The sequence below is a fragment of the Zonotrichia albicollis genome, chromosome 25 (genome assembly GCF_047830755.1).
Source record: "Zonotrichia albicollis isolate bZonAlb1 chromosome 25, bZonAlb1.hap1, whole genome shotgun sequence".
In the NCBI taxonomy this organism is placed as follows: Eukaryota; Metazoa; Chordata; class Aves; order Passeriformes; family Passerellidae; genus Zonotrichia; species Zonotrichia albicollis.
Window position 1 is genome coordinate 923610 of NC_133843.1, and position 15632 is coordinate 939241.

A 15632-nucleotide genomic window follows, 5' to 3' on the forward strand; every position below is an offset into this window, starting at 1 on the left:
AATCTCGCAGTGAGCCGCCTGGAGCTGGCCTGGTGTGGCGCCTCCCTGCTGAACGGTGTTCTTTATCCACAGCGCGCCCCACACAAAGCCTGTAGTTGCTTTACCGGCGCTGTAACATCCCCCAATAATCTGCACCTCGTCCCTAAACATTCCCGGCAGGTTTGGGATTAGACGATCCCTAAAATGATTTTATTTTTGTCTTCGGCTGCCCCGTGACGTCACAGAGGGGGGCGGTGTCTCCCTCTGCAATGACGTCATGCGTGGCCGCCGGTCACGCCCCCCCGGCGGCGTCACGCGCGCGCGGCCCGTTCGGCGCGCGGCCCGGCGGTGACACCGGGAGCCGGCACCGCCCTGCCCTTCATCCTCCTCATCATCCTCATCCTCATCGTCCTCATCGTCCTCTTCACCGCCATGGCGGGCGGCCCGCAGGAGAACACCCTGCTGCACCTCTTCGCCGGGGGGTGAGTGCGGGGCACCGGGCAGGGCCGGGACCCGCTGTGCCCCCGGGATCGGGGCATTACCGGGACCCGCTGTGCCCGAGGGGCGGACAGACCCCGCAGTGGCCGGGCCGGGGCCGCAGCCCTCAGCCGCAGCTCCGTTCCCCGCCGGAGGCGAGCGGGGCCTTTCCCGCCCCCGTTCCCGAGCGCCGGGCGCTCCCGGGCCGCGCTGTCGCCACATGCGGCGGTGCTCGGTGACAAAGGCCAGCCCGGGCGGTGAATGACCCGGTACGGCCCGCGGGATGCCGGCCCGGTTCCCCACGGCCGGGGATGCCGGTCCCCGTGCCCACAGCCGGCCGCAGCTCCGTGCTGCAGAGCGGGGCGAGCTCTGCTCAGCGATGCCGGGCTCCCTCCGGCCTGCGGGGGCACAGCACGGGAACAGCGGTGGGGAAGGTGCTGGCACTCGTGTCTGAATGAGACCTGGCGTGGCAGCCCACTTCTGTTCTTGCTTCAAGGACTTGTATTGGGTTTGTTGTGTTAAAAGCTAAAAGTAACAGCCCTAACCCATAAAGCACCAGCCAGAAACCCTTAGAAAATTAAATTATTGTAGTTATTTTAATAGTAGTCGAGGAAGATAATTGTATGGTGTAAATTAGGTTTTAATCATCTGTTGTACAGATTAAGTGCACTTTTGGCCTTGTCAAAATACTTTATTTCAGTTTTTTAACAGCTTAATTATCTGAGTAATAGACTATTCCTGAGTGCTTGTCAGCTGACAGTAATTAGGAGGCCAACATGAAACCTGTTGTTATTTTAAATCTGTCTGATTTAAGTAGACCATTGGTTTTTCTGTTGCTTAACAGGATGCTTCTGTTTCCTCTGACATGTCCCTGGAGCGATAGGTTTATTTAATATAACATTAAACCAAACAAATGTTGAGTTTTTCAGAGACGCTGCCCTTCTGCTGGCCTGAATGCTCTGTCCCCTCTGCCTGCCCCACCTGCATCAGAGCAGTACCTGGAGCCTGGGACAGAAGCTGGACCTGGGTGTACATGTGGAATTTGTTTGGACAGTAACAGCGCCCATCCAGAGCTCCTGCTGTTCTCGTGTAACTCCTCAGACTATAAATAAATAGGAATTTTAAACTCAACAGTGTTTTAATCTAGTTCTGGGAAGCCAGCATCTTCCTTGGTGATTTATTGTACTCCTGCCTTCTGCAGGGATCCTTCTGCCGTACTCTGTTCAGTTGTAAAGTGGTTTATGCAGAGAAAGTGAAAGGAACCCATTCACTTGAAATAATTTTGATGGAGGCATTGTTGGGTTTTCTGGGAAGGTGGGGATGGGCTGTGGTGTCAGATTAAAAGGAATTCCTATCTCTGTGTTTGCACAAAGCAGGCAGGCCAGCCTTAGACAGTCTGAGGGGCCAGAATAGAATGTTTGGCTCTTCAGGGGCTGGGAGTGATGAAATGCACCTGAGTGTTGCACAGTGCTGTCCAGCTGTTGAAACAGATGGTTTCCTATTAACCAGGTTATTCAGGCAGACAGACTCCTTGCCCCTTTAGTTTCTGTTAGTTCCTTTCCAGGCCTCCAGCAGCAGCAGCAAGCCAAGAGTCCCCAGGGGCTGTGGTGGGAGCCTGGCTCTGAGGGCTGGGGTCCAGGGGCAGCAGAGACAGTGATGCCCCAGTGGCACAACAGACACGAGGGTGTTTTTACAGCTCTGGGCTCCTGTTTCCCTGCTGAAGCCGGTGCAGTTGTTGCTTGTTTTTGTTTGGGAAAAGCTGTTCTCCATGTTGTTTTCCCAGCTGGAGGAATGCTGGTTGCTCCAGAGATTTCCTAAGAAGTGGTGGTGTTAGGCAATGTGCTGATGCTGACAAACAGGATGGGAAATGTTTCCACCTGTGACGTGGAGAGAAGCAGCGTTCACCTGAAGATGTTTGTGTGGTCGAGCACTGGGAGCTGTGCTGGGATTGACTGTCCCACCCTGCTCCTGGTTCAGGCTCCTGTGCATTCCCCACCTCAAGGAGCACAGGAAATGCTTACAGGAATAGCTACACCTGGTAACAACGTGATTAGGTGGAAATTGAATGAATGGTTAATAGCATTAAAGCATTAGGAGCAGTGTGTATCGCTCTGAAACTCAGTTTCCTTGGCATCTGGGAATGCAGAGGCTTGTTTTGTTCACAATCTGGATGATGCAGTAATGAAATATCAAAGGTGGAACCTGCTTTGCTGTTTCAGGTGTGCGTGTCGTGCTAGAGCATGTGGCATGTTTTAGAAAATCAATACAAAATCAAATACAAGCCAAATGTGTCAGGCTGGTTCTGAGCTGTGATTGCTGTAACCAGGCAGCTCCATCATTTTGTGACCTTGCTGAAGTCAGTGGTGCTCTGCTGGAAGGATTTTGTTCTGCAGGACTCCTTTAACATCCAGGTTGGCTTGATGTTTGTATTAAGAATATTGCTCAGTAATTAAATCTAGGACTGATGAAGTAAGCCTTAATTAAGATTCTTGGCATCTCTGTCAGTTGTGCTAGTGGGTGCTGAGAGTTTGTTTCAAATGCAGGTCATTGATACTTTGGGGATGGACTGTGTACAGACAGGAACCTGGCAGCAGGAGAAAAATGGGAATTGGATTCTGATGTGTGTCCTCTGCGTGTTTTTTAAATGTTGTTCTCTTTATGGAAGTAAATTCTATTTCTTCAGCTGTTAATAGGGAGTACATTCTGTATCTCCGTGTTTGACCTGTTGAAAACGCTCTGCTGTGGTGTTTGTTTCCAGGGGGTTTCTGTGCTGTTCACCAAGGACAGATTTAGACTCTGCTTGAGGATTTTTGCAAGAGGCTCGTGCAGTGAGCACTGCATTCACATCTCTGGAGCTGTTGTGCTGCACTGATGCACCAAAAACCCTGACTCACAGAGTGAAGGCTTGATTGCAGCTCACGATTTTCCCAAATCCAGTTTATCCTGCTCCATATCCCTGAGTGTTTCAGAGTCTGTGGCTGTTTATGCAGCTGAGGCTGTTTGTAGGCATTTGGGACACCCTAGGAATACAAAGTGTTTCTTCTGTGCACAGTGTGTTGTTTTTCAGGCGTCTTCCCAGGGGATGATGTGTGGGAATCCCATGCAAAGGAAAATCATCTCATCTGAAAAAGCTGCCCAGTACATCAAAGTCCTTACTTGAACTATCTGCAGTGTGTTTATATTTGGGACGTAATGTGTGCACCCTGGTGACACTCTGAGAGTTGCTGTTAGATAAGGGGTTTTTTTCCTGAAATGTCCCACTGACAACATAAACTCTGAGCTGTTAAAACTGGTGTTGCAGATACTAACTTGTCATGCTGGGTATCGGAGGATTATATATGCATTAGCAGAAATACTTAAATATTAAAGGCTGCATAGATTAACTGGATTATCAGGCTGAAAGGCAAGCAGTGGGCTAGGAAGGCAAGAAGAGGAAGTTGTGTTCCCTGGGGTGTTCTTTGGAGCCTGGTGAAGAACCTGGAGTTCTGTGGCTGCCCAGCCACGCTGTTAATGCACCTCTGGGGCTTGGGCACAGAATGGTTTCTGTTCAGATAAAACACACTGGTTCAGCAGGCAAAATGAGCTGCATTCATGGGCTGGTGTGCATCCACAGCTTGGAGCTTTCTGCCATTCTTTCATTGCCCTTTCCCTGTGTTTAAAAAAAGATTCTCCTAGTAAGGTAGTTATGTCTGGAAGGGGCTTTAGAAAATACCCACTAATGCCTTTATTAATGGCCTTCTGTGGATCTCTGTTCCCAAATTAGTGCATGCAGTGTTCTTTAGCAAGCAATGTGGGGTTTTGTACACAAGAAAAAGGGTACAGATATTTTTTAAAATTCATCTCCCTTTCATGGAAAGCTACCAAAATTGCAATTTCACATGAACATCAAAGAGATTTAAGTTGTTGACCCCCGGTGTTTTCTAAGGAAAATCATAAACACAGGTTTCAGAGCAATCACATGCTTTGACACTTGTGCAAACAAAGGAAATATTTCCTAGCCAGTTCAGCTGTAGTAAATACCCTTGCAAGAAACCCAAAATATTTACTGAAGTCTTCCTAAATCTAAATCCCAGTATGTTTGAGCAATAAAATGTAGATATATTACCTTTTAGCCAACCTCAGCATTATGTTTAATCATGAAGTTTGCTAGAAGGAACATTCAATTACCCAAGAGGAACAGCAGCAGAGAGAGAAATAGTTTGACCAGTCACTTTCCAGATCATGGATAAAATTATAAAATTAGGACTCATACACTTTATATTCTTGCCCAATGTGCTTTTTTTGAGGCTCAGTCTGATTGTATTAAGATGAATATATGCCTGTTATAGGGTCATGTGTGTATAATATTTCATTGTTGTCCCTCTGTTATCAGAGTATGGGAGTATGTTCTTTAGGAGCCTTTCTGCCCTGTTATTCTGTTTACCAACCCTCCTTCTCATCCTTGCTGCTTCCTCCCCTTCTTCCCCCTTAAAAAAGTTGATATCCATTGTTTTTAAAAGTACAGCGTAGTGTAGTTTTGGTGTTTGCTACTTCTGAAGGCAATTTTTTAATCACAAGTACTGAAATGGTGAATAATTATGTTATTTTCTTTCCTTCTGTAGTGTCCTAATCCCCAGTGGCTTGATCTCATCTGGCAGCTTCCTGCTTCCCATAAGAAAAATGGGAAAAATCCATGCGAGGCTGTGTCTGTTTTAGGACAGCAGCTCTGAGAGATGGATGCCATGGAAGCTTTTACAGGCAGAGCTCCCAGGTCCTGGCAGGGCGTGGGAGCAGTCACTGGTCCCCTGACCCCGTGGTCAGTCAGGGATGTTTGTTGGTGCTGGAATCACCCCTGTGTTTACCATTCCCATCCCTGCCCACCAGGGCATGGGCACAGTCTGGTGCCAAACTGCCTGTTTGTCCAGTGTGGAACAACCAGAGCAGCCTTCAGACCTCATTGCTGTGCTTCTGCACATCCCTGCAACAGCCTTTGTCACATTCTGCCTTCTCTTTGTGCTCTGCAGGTGTGGAGGAACAGTTGGAGCCATCTTTACCTGTCCCTTAGAGGTAATAAAGACAAGGCTTCAATCTTCAAAGCTGGCCTTCACCAGGACTGTGTACTACCCCCAGGTGCAGCTGGGGACCATCAGTGGGGAAGGAATGGTCAGGCCGACGTCTGTGTCCCCTGGGCTCTTCAGTGTTCTCAAGTGAGTGCTGCTCCTCCTCCAGTCACCATTCCCAGTTCCACTTCACTAAAATAAAATATCCTGTGGGGTCCTGGGGCTGTGACCTTCTCAGCTGTGGCTGCCTGACTGAGCTCTCCTGTGCTGCCAGCTGTTGTCTTTGCTGATCATTGTTGTGCATCAGTCCTGGCTACACCTGTCTTGGTCTCTGTTAAAAGCCTTGAGTGGTGCAGTCTGCAATGTTTGATGCTCTAGCTGCTCCCTTTCAGATGTGTGCTCATAAAGAAAAGGAAATGTGAAATTATCAAACAGCTGCTCAAAGTTCCACCAGCATCTGTGACAATCTCAGCTCCTGTATGTTGATAGCACAGCACCGTGGATTTATGGTCAGCCCTCCTGCAGGAGGATTGAGTTTGTTTGGCTGCCTGGGCAGCCCAGGGGGATGCAGAGGTCCTGCAGAGATCAGGTGGCAGCAGTGCCAAGGAAAATACTGCCCGGCAGAGCGAGCTGAATGATTTTATGTAAGGCCAGCACGCCTGGCAGGCTGCCTGGGGAGAAGCTGCACAGTTATATAACACTGAGTGCTAATTCAAATTCTCTGCAGAGCTCTCTGGCTGGAGTCATTCTGGGACTTGAGTTTCTGTATTGTAAACAGCCTGCTCTCCCCTGCCAAACATTTCTTTGTCTACTCAGAGGTGAGTCTAGAGCAATTCGTGACTGAATGCAGAAGGCAGTGCCAGTTGCTTTGATTTTAATGCCCTTTGCTTTGCTGTCTTTTCACTTTGCAGCACTGGACTTTAGGCAGCTGTAACTAAAGAAAGTGAAAACTTTTGAGGCAGAAAGATCTTAATTAATCCTCTGGGCCCATCGTTTTCTGGAGTTGACTTTTATTTTTAGGGAGAGAAGAAATGATTTAAAATGGGTCAGCCTTTTAATATATTTATTAAGCTCATTAAGCTTGGTGACTGGGACCTTGATTTAATTTCACTTCAGGAATTGCTTAGCTGTGTGTATTGCCAAGCTTTTAACCTGATTACTTTAGATGCTTGAGAAGTGAGAGCAAAGTGTTTCTGCTGTCATTCCCTTGCAGGCACCGTCTGTGAGGAGCAGATAATGCTATTGATAATTACCTGAGAAAATACAAATGTTTGAAGAAAGAAGTGAAGTTCAGTCCCTTGCTTTTACCCTTTCATCCCTTTCTCAGTCCTGATCATTGCCAAGCTGGACATGACTTGGACATGGTTTGGGAAAATTGTATGGCTAAGGAAGGAGCCCTGGCAGTGAAATTGCTCTGTGAGAGTTAAAGGTGTTAAGTATGAAAGGCCTTGACTGCTGTAAATAGAAGGAGAACAGGTACCCAGAGGGCAGGTTCAGGCTGCTGCTGATAGAAAGCACTCCAGAAGGGCAGGCTGGTTTGTCTAATCCATTTAGGATTCTGATGAGTTAGCCCAGCTGGAAGCTGCAGTCGTGACTGTTAAGTGACAAAGAACAAGTAGTTGGTGGATCTGTCTCCTTGGAAACACTCAGCCCTGGAGTTTATACAGAAAGTTCAGCTCTGCTGCAGAAAACAAAAGTGTTCCAGAAGCTGCTGCTGTCAAATGAGGTTGGGCTGAAATCTGTGGGGAGCACTCTGAGCAGTGCCAGTGACCTGCAGAGCAAACTGTGAAAGGCTGGAGAGCAAACTGTGAAAGGCTGGAGAGCAAACTGTGAAAGGCTGGCAGCTCCAGAGGGTGCAGTGCACACCCACAGAGCCACCCAGAATTGGAATTTCTTGCCTGCTTTTCCCAGGGTGAGCTGCTGGGGCAGACTGTGCACTCCCATTGTTTGTAGTGGGATTGCCACATTCAGCTTTCTTGGGGGAAAGCACATCCCTAGGTAATTGTGAAAGGAAAAAAGGATTTCTTTTTCCATTCCTCTGTACAGGACTGTATGGGAAGCAAACTTCTGAATTGCTTAGATACAGAGAACACTAAAAATATTCTGTGTTCATCAGTCAGCTATCACTGGCTTCTCCATGAAACTTTAATTCAATTCCTAACAGCTTTCAAAGAATGGAAATCATAACCCCATGCCATTTGACACCCATTTGCCTGTAGAGCACTGAATTTTATGGTACAGTGGTTTTTACTCAGTGTATAATTCCACTTATTTCGAAGTATATCATGTAGATTAAAATCTAACAGCTCCACAAGTCATAGTCTTTGCTTTTGTGTAGTTCTTTTGGCTTTCTGCCCAAGAGAACAAGAAACTAACTTTGAACTCAAATACTGTCTTCTCCCTCCCTGTTTGTTTTGTATTTTAAGGTCAATTCTGGAAAAAGAAGGACCAAGGTCACTCTTCCGAGGGCTGGGTCCAAACTTGGTTGGAGTTGCACCATCAAGGTAAATAGTTAAACTATTGCTAAAAGCCATGTTTAAGGTGCCAACACAAATGTTGCAGTGCATTTGTGATTCAAAATAATAGGTCATGAAGTTCTCCCTTCTGTAAACTGAGATTGGTGTCTGCATTCTGCTCAGTGTACACATCGAGAAACACTGATAAAAATCTGGTTTACACTTCTATAACACTGGAAGATGCTGAGTAAATAAGGCACTTAAATGCCAACTATACTTAAGTTCCAGTTTATTGTAAGAGCCACTTCTGAGCTTGGAAAGGAAGAGAAAGCAGTGCAGAAAAGCCTGTAGGTTAATAATTGCATTCTTTTAATGTCCTGTTTCCCTTGGACCCATGGCAGTGCCTGCCTAGGGAGTGGGAGCTGCATGCCAGGGGACAGGAGTTCTCTCTGGGCCTTGCTTGCCCAAATTCTTCTCAAATGAAAAGCTGCAGCTGAGGGGGCAGGAGTCTCATTGGTGCCACACAGCCCCAGAAGGAGTGTGTCCTTTCAGCAGCACCAGAGTTTGTCCTGTTCTTGGCAGGGCTGAAGATCTCTCTGTCTAGGAAATTATAAACTCATTAGCACTTTGGATATTGGCAGATGTTCTCTGCCTGAAACTGAACCAGTTAGAGCCAGTTTTCCAGAGAAGGGAACCTGAGGAGAGGTGACCTCCCTCTCTGGCCTCTTGCCTGGTAGGTGGGATGTCCCCACAGAAGCAGGGAATGCTGTTTCTGTACAGGTGACCCCTGCAGCAGGGCTCTGAGTCCAGGGCTCTGCTTTTCCATGCAACCCACTCGTGCTGTCTGCAGCCCCATGCTGCCTCCCACAGCAAAATATTCCTGCCCTGTGGGTGTCAAGTCAAACTGTGGCACTGCAGTGTAAGGGAAGAGGGAGCACAAACCCCCTGTGTCCATGCAGATGGAAGCAGTCATGTGGAGGCCTCCTCAGAGAGTTGTGGTTTTCAGGGGGCTGGGAAAAGAACAGTAATTGTCCAGTTGGGCATTATCTGTTTTACAATGCTTTTCTTCTTTTTTTCCCCCACAGAGCTGTCTATTTTGCCTGCTACTCCAAAGCCAAAGAGCAGTTTAACAGCATGTTTGTGCCCAACAGCAACATTGTGCACATTTGTTCTGCAGGTTCTGCAGGTGAGTGTTTGCAATTCTTAGAACAGAGGCCAGTGTGTGGCAGGTGCTGAAAATGTGCCCTAAGTCTGGGTTGGTATATGCCAAAACCCAGGAGTTTGTTAGCTCTAGCTGGCCTTGTCTACAGAGGAAGTGTTTTTCTGTTCAGCACAGAAATATTTCTAGATTGTTGTTTACTAATTTAGGATGTTTTTTCCTACTGCAATGCTCTGGTCATGTCTCTTAATGCAAGGAAAAATATTCGTAAACACCATTAAACTTCTGATACTGCTTTTGCCAAATTGTTTCAGGATGTTGTATTTTTCCTACCAGGCTGGGAAAAAATAGTTTGTTCTTGTAGGAAAAATACTGCAGAAGAGCTCCCCTAGTTCAGTCATCAGTCACCAGAGTGGTCACTAAAAATAATCATTCCCTAAGCAAGCTCTTAATTAGGGGTGGGTTCTGTTAATGAGCAGCTCAATGGCACCACCTACAGCCCTGGGGAACACGAGTCCAGTTCAGCTTTGTGTCCCCAAGGGTTTCCTTTGAGCTGGAATTCCAAATCCAGCCAGGAAGGCAGGGATCTTGTCTGCAACAGCCCTTAGGAGCATGACACACAAATTCAAATAGGTGCAAAAAGGAAGAGTCCATGGGTTGATGCCTCCTGAATTTTAACATGAAATTGGAAGCTGTGCCCCTGTGTGGCTTTTGAAAGTGTCTCTGCACAGGGTGTGAGGTTCATGGCAATACAATGGCCTGGCTTCAGCTGCACTTGTGGTCGTGTTTTTTCAGCCTTTATCACAAATTCCCTGATGAACCCTATATGGATGGTGAAAACAAGAATGCAGCTGGAACGGAAGTGAGTGACTGAGGGGGGGAATGGGAGCCTCTGGGTGGCCACAGCAGCCTCTGGAAAACTGAACCGTCATGGTTTTACTCATGGCTCTTTGTATTTTGATAGGTCTTGCCCAGTTTTTCCCTGACTCTCAGTTCCACCTTCCAAGCCAAGTTTCTGTGTGGTCAGCCTAAAGGTTCATGTTCTGTGTGTCTTTCTGCAGTTTGGTGCACAGAAACTGTTGAGAAGGATGTGGGAGTTGCCTTGAGTGCTGGGTTAGGTTCAGCCTCTGGTTTCACTGTAAATCTTTGGTTTAGCATAGCATTATTTCTCTGTGCTGCTAACAGAATCCTCTGGGGTTGAAGATGAGGATAAATGTGTTGAGGACACAAGGTTGTGGTGCAGCAGTGGTGGAAGCTGTGGAAGGGCCATGAGAGCTAAGTGGGAGGCTGAGCATGAGGGTGAAGCCTGTGTCCCTTTTGGCAGCATCACCTGCCCTGCTCCCAGGTCAGCCAGGTGGGGTGCTCAGGAGGCTGTAACAGAAAGGGTGCTGCCTTCAAATTGGGGTGAACACACAGCAGTTTATTTCATATCATTTCCTACAAGCAATAAGGATCTACTGCAGTGGTTTAATGTTCTTTTGCATCATGTTACTGTTAACCACGCATCCAGAAGACAGAGGGAATTTGACAGCAGTTTCTTTTAGTTGAATGCTTCACAGTCACTGGTGGATATCAAAGCAATAAGGGACTCTGCTAATAACCTGACTGCTTAGAATGGAAATTCCTTCCTGCAAGGACATGCTAGGTCAGATTAAAAGGATCTTATGAGGCACGACAACTTTATAAATAATTTATAAGACTTAATTCCAGCACTTTGCAGGGTGGCACCTCTGAACTGAGTGCTGCCTCTCAAAATGAAGGATCATGTCTCATGCAGCAGGACTTCTGTCTCTGGGCCTGCTGAAGATGGCTTTAAATGGAATCGTCAGTTTGACACAAAGCCATGTGTCTTCAGTGCTTATTGTCTTTTAGCCTTGGTGTGAACTGTGACAGACTAGATTGAACTTGAGCTGAAGGAAATATGACTATATATTAGTGAAGTAGCACAGCCAAGTGTGCACTCTTAGCATTGTAGTCCTGCTCTGTGCAGCTTTCCTGGGAGAATTTTGGAGTAAAAGTTAGAGAACCATTTCCATAGCTATAAAAAGTATTGAAAGCCATAAGGGTTTTTTGTAATACTAATTATTTTGCCTGACTCATGATATGTTCTGTTCTGTTTGTTTTCTAGAGTGAGGGGCTCCAAACCAATGAATGCTTTGCAGTGTGCTAGATATGTTTACCAGACAGAAGGTGTCCGTGGTTTCTATAGGGGCCTGACTGCCTCCTATGCAGGCATTTCTGAGACCATTATCTGCTTTGCTATTTATGAAAGTTTAAAAAAGCACTTGAAGGAAGTCCAGCTGCCCCCTTCCTCTAACGGGACCGAGAGGACCTCGACGAGCTTCTTTGGACTGATGGTTGCTGCTGCTGTTTCCAAGGGCTGTGCCTCCTGTATTGCTTATCCTCATGGTATGTTAACCCTGCCATTTGTGAGTGCACTACAACAGCTGCTGCCTGGAATCTGAGACAAATGCAGGGTCTGGGGCTGTAAAAGCCTTTGCTGTTTGCAGGGCCAAATGCAAGGTACTGGGGCTTCTGCACTGGCATTTTCAGTACTGGTCCCACTGTTCCTAGTGAGATATGTGCCTGGTGATTGGGACTTGCTGGTTCAAAACAACTCAAAAGCCACCAAAAACTGATTGCCTAATGTTTCTGTTCTCACTATAGCCTCAGCTGGGTAAGTACCCACAGCCTATGGATTCTGTGATCAGGCTGTGGGAAGCACTTGGGGACTGAACAGTGTTAGTCTTTTTGGATAGATAGAAATGACATGGTTGTGTAGAAGGACCAGTATTGATTACGTGAACATCAGTAAAGCATTTAGAGCTGTATTAGCTTCAATGAGCCAGTCATTCATTTATTCCACATGAAAGAGAAATCCTCTTTAACTGTCCCTCCTGCCTGAAGGGTGGTGTGTCCAGGGTTCCCTGGTGAACTCCTCTTTAACTCCTTCTCTTGCCTGAAGGGCAGTGTGTCCAGGGTTCCTCCTGCCTGAAGGGTGGTGTGTCCAGGGTTCCCTGGTGAATTCCTCTTTAACTCTCCCTCCTTCCTGAAGGGCAGTGTGTCCAGGGTTCCTCCTGCCTGAAGGGCAGTGTGTCCAGGGTTCCTCCTGCCTGAAGGGCAGCGTGTCCAGGGTTCCTGGCTGGCTGTGCCAGCTGCTGCAGAAGGTTTCCCTGTCCCTGGGGTTTGCCCACAGGAGCCCTGCTGCTGCTGGCAGTTTCTCATGGTGACTGTGGGCTGTGTTCTGTGTGCAGAGGTGATCCGGACGCGGCTGCGGGAGGAGGGCACCAAGTACAAGGCTTTCCTGCAGACAGCACGGCTGGTGGCACGGGAGGAGGGCTACCTGGCCTTCTACAGAGGACTCTTTGCCCAGCTCATCAGGCAGATCCCAAACACAGCCATTGTCCTGTCCACCTACGAGCTGATCGTGTACCTCTTGGAAGACCACGCAAAGTAGCAGAGCCAAGGCTCCTGTTACAGACTGAAGACCAATTTCTTCACTGAACAAATAGTCCTTTAAGAGACTGTTGCAGGTGGCAGTGCTGGTGGAAACACTACAAGTCTGTGACCATCTGTGGATATTTCCTTTTGGACTCATGCTTTCTAAAAGGTCTCAAGTCATTAATGTTAATAGTTAATTATAATTTTTTTAACTTGATAATTAAACTACTACTAAATTAATTACAGTATTTAATTTAATTATATGTTTGTTCTTTTCCTTAAGCACAGCCATATGTGGTCAAGGAATGTACCTCATACTATCAAGTGATCTCTTGGACTGATGTTCATTAAAACTGTATTAAAACAGGAGAACTGGCTTGGACATTTGAAACTGTGTTCTTACAACTGGGTTATATTGCTTTTGAGCACTGTAATAGCCTAAGTGCCCACATAAGTTTGAGTAATTCTGTTTTTTTCAGGGTGCATCATTCACTGCTGTGTGAACACCCTGGGGTGTTTCTCTGTTTGAGGGTATGAACTGTGCACACCAGCATCTCTTAGAAAAACCACTTGCACTGGCAATGTGATGGTGGGAGGCTTTTAGCAAGCATGCAATTACAGTTCTGTGTCCCCTGTGCATTTGGGACACATGGTTATGGTTCTGGGTATGAACAGATCTGTCCTGGCTCTCACACCTGGCTTTGGTGCAGGCCTGGGAGCACAAGGACAGTCAGTGACTGTGGCCTGGCTGCTCTGTGGGAGTTCCATGAGAGAAAGATTTTCAGCAGTTCTCATGATACAATTCTTACCTTTCACTTATAAATCAAATATCCTGCATATTTGAGATTAGTTATTTCAAAAACATTGGAATATGCTTTCATTTTAAATCTTCCCCCCCCTTGTATTGCAGCAGCACCTTGTGACTAAAGTGTGGCACATGAATTACTGGTGATGGTGCAGGGTAACATTTGAGAACTCGCGTGTAGGCTGCTGTTTTGCTTTGTCCTCACTCTGCCTGCTGTTCATTAGTGCCATTTGCTTTGGCAGCTGAGACAAACCTGCAGCATCTGAGCCCAGCTTTGGCCTTCCCTGCAGTGACAACCACGAGCTGCTCATAGTGTGAGCAGCTGCTGATCCTGGAGTGGAACCAGAGCTGTGGGCAGCCCTGAGTGCTCCCAGCAGAGATGGGAGACAGCCTGGGAGGAGTGGGAGCCTCTGAGCAGCTGGAGTTCAGGTGGGATTTGGTGCAGAAATGGGATGGGCTGATAACCAGGTTCCACCCTTCCTATTTGTTCCCAGTAGGGCCCAGCTGATGACTGGTGCTTGAGGTCAGGTTTGACATCAGTGTGATGTAGGAGCTCAGTGCAGAGAGAGTAGAGTGTGTGTGTACCTCATTATGAGGCAAAACTGCAAAAAATAACTGATTTCTATTATGTCCTCCTGGAAATAACTTATCACGTTCCTCCTAAGCTAAAATAGGAAACAGTTGAGTAAAAATTGACATGGCTTTTTTTCTGTGGAGATGATGAGCAGCAGAAGCTTCAGACTCTGTATAGGAGATAAAACTGTAAACCAGCGTTTCTATTTTTGAGAACTAGGACACTTGTGCTGCTACTCTCAAACATTTTCTGAGATTTTCTTTCCTAAATTAGCATTCCTCTATACTTGCAGTGCACTAGCTCTCTTCTAAAATGCTAGTGAAATGTGTAGACTGCTGATGTCTTCTGAGAATGAGGGGAGGGAACTCCAGGCCTTTTGAGAAGTCTGGGATTTGGTAAGAGAGAAAGCAAGAGAAAGGGAGAAAATTTTTGTTTTGCCTAAATCTGATGGGAAATCAGGAATTCTGCAGGATTTTTGGTTTTTTCCTTTAAGCTTTGCTACCGATCCAGACAGAATTAGTCTTAATTTGATCAGGGGTTAATAAGCTATATTGGGAGATAATAGAGTTTCTGAATTAGTATAATTAAATCCTTTTTCCTTCCTCTCCCTAATAGAATTTTTAAAATTCACTGGCCCTTGATTCCTTAAACCCTGTAAAGAGTTACCATTTTTAGGTGATGGTCTGTGAGCAATCCCATTGATGTCACTGAGTATGGAATAAGCCTATTACCAGAGGGAAGAATTTGAAGTAGCTTTTTCCAAAACGATACCTGAATTTAAAAATAACCAACAACCTTCCTCTGCTTGTCAAAGTCAATCTAAAGGAATTTCTCACTGTTCCTTCCTCTTCTCCAGCTTCTACAGAAAGTCATTTCCATGGAAGGTAGGTAAAGGCTTCATTGCTAGACCCTTTGCAGCTTAATTATCAGTCAGGTGATGAAATCACTGCTATCTGAGGTGATCACACAGATTCCATTAACTTCACCAGGACTGTGCCTGTTTCCATTCATAAATTACCAGTTCAATGGAAATGACACACATACTGCAATATGATGAGCCACTCGTGTTGGTTAATTTCGCTTTGGAAGCATTTCTGAGCCAAGTCCTTACACTGCGGGACTTTAATACCTCCCTTTAATACCTGTGGCTGCCTCGATAGCCCTCCAAACACCTGCCTTGCTGGGAATTGTGTTCCATGTGCTGTGGCTGTGCCCCTTGCACAGGCTCCTCATTCGCTCCTTTGAGGAGGAAACTCAGTGTTAAACAAAGCACCTCTGCTTGGGCTGATGGCACAGACAGAGCTGAGAGGAAGGGAGGGATCTGTGTAGGGAGAACAGCCCAGCTCTGCAGCACAGCCCTGGAGCACACACTGGAGGGCTGGCTGTGCCAAAGGACTGGGTGGGTTGTTCTTCCTGCCTGCCCCAGCATTCTCGTAACACAATCCCTGAGTAATTGCACTAAACAATGGAAGGAGATGGAAAAATTATGTGCCTTTTAAATTTGTTAAGATGAAATATTCACTGTTACTCCGCAGAATTAATTTCCATGGTTAAATCTCTACAGATGGAAATGCAACAGTGAAGAGCCCAACCATAGTTAAGCTTAAAAGTACAGTTCGCTCCCAGCACAAATATTTGTCTATGAAGACCTTTTCCATTTATGCCTTTTAAAAAACATGATGCTGACATAACCTGGAACTCC

The 15632-nt window shown here is 46.5% G+C and overlaps 2 protein-coding genes across 2 annotated transcripts in view; one reads left to right on the top strand and one right to left on the bottom strand.

Moving 5' to 3' along the window:
* Positions 1 to 15632, bottom strand: part of ENO1 (enolase 1) — a 172475-nt gene that overhangs the window by 133821 nt on the left and 23022 nt on the right. The gene's annotated exons all lie outside the window — the stretch shown is intronic.
* On the top strand, positions 242 to 12933 carry SLC25A33 (solute carrier family 25 member 33). Its single transcript, XM_005493806.4, has 7 exons — positions 242 to 461; positions 5460 to 5642; positions 7922 to 7999; positions 9037 to 9137; positions 9906 to 9972; positions 11239 to 11519; positions 12365 to 12933. The coding sequence occupies exons 1-7, from the start codon at positions 412 to 414 to the stop codon at positions 12565 to 12567; spliced, it is 963 nt and encodes a 320-aa protein (XP_005493863.1). The 5' UTR covers positions 242 to 411; the 3' UTR covers positions 12568 to 12933.

Coding starts and splice junctions, on each gene's coding strand:
- SLC25A33 (XM_005493806.4), top strand. CDS start 412: ATGGCGGGCGGCCCGCAGGAGAACACCCTGCTGCACCTCTTCGCCGGG. Junction 462..5,459: donor CTGCACCTCTTCGCCGGGGG/GTGAGTGCGGGG, acceptor TGTGCTCTGCAG/GTGTGGAGGAACAGTTGGAG. Junction 5,643..7,921: donor GGGCTCTTCAGTGTTCTCAA/GTGAGTGCTGCT, acceptor TTGTATTTTAAG/GTCAATTCTGGAAAAAGAAG.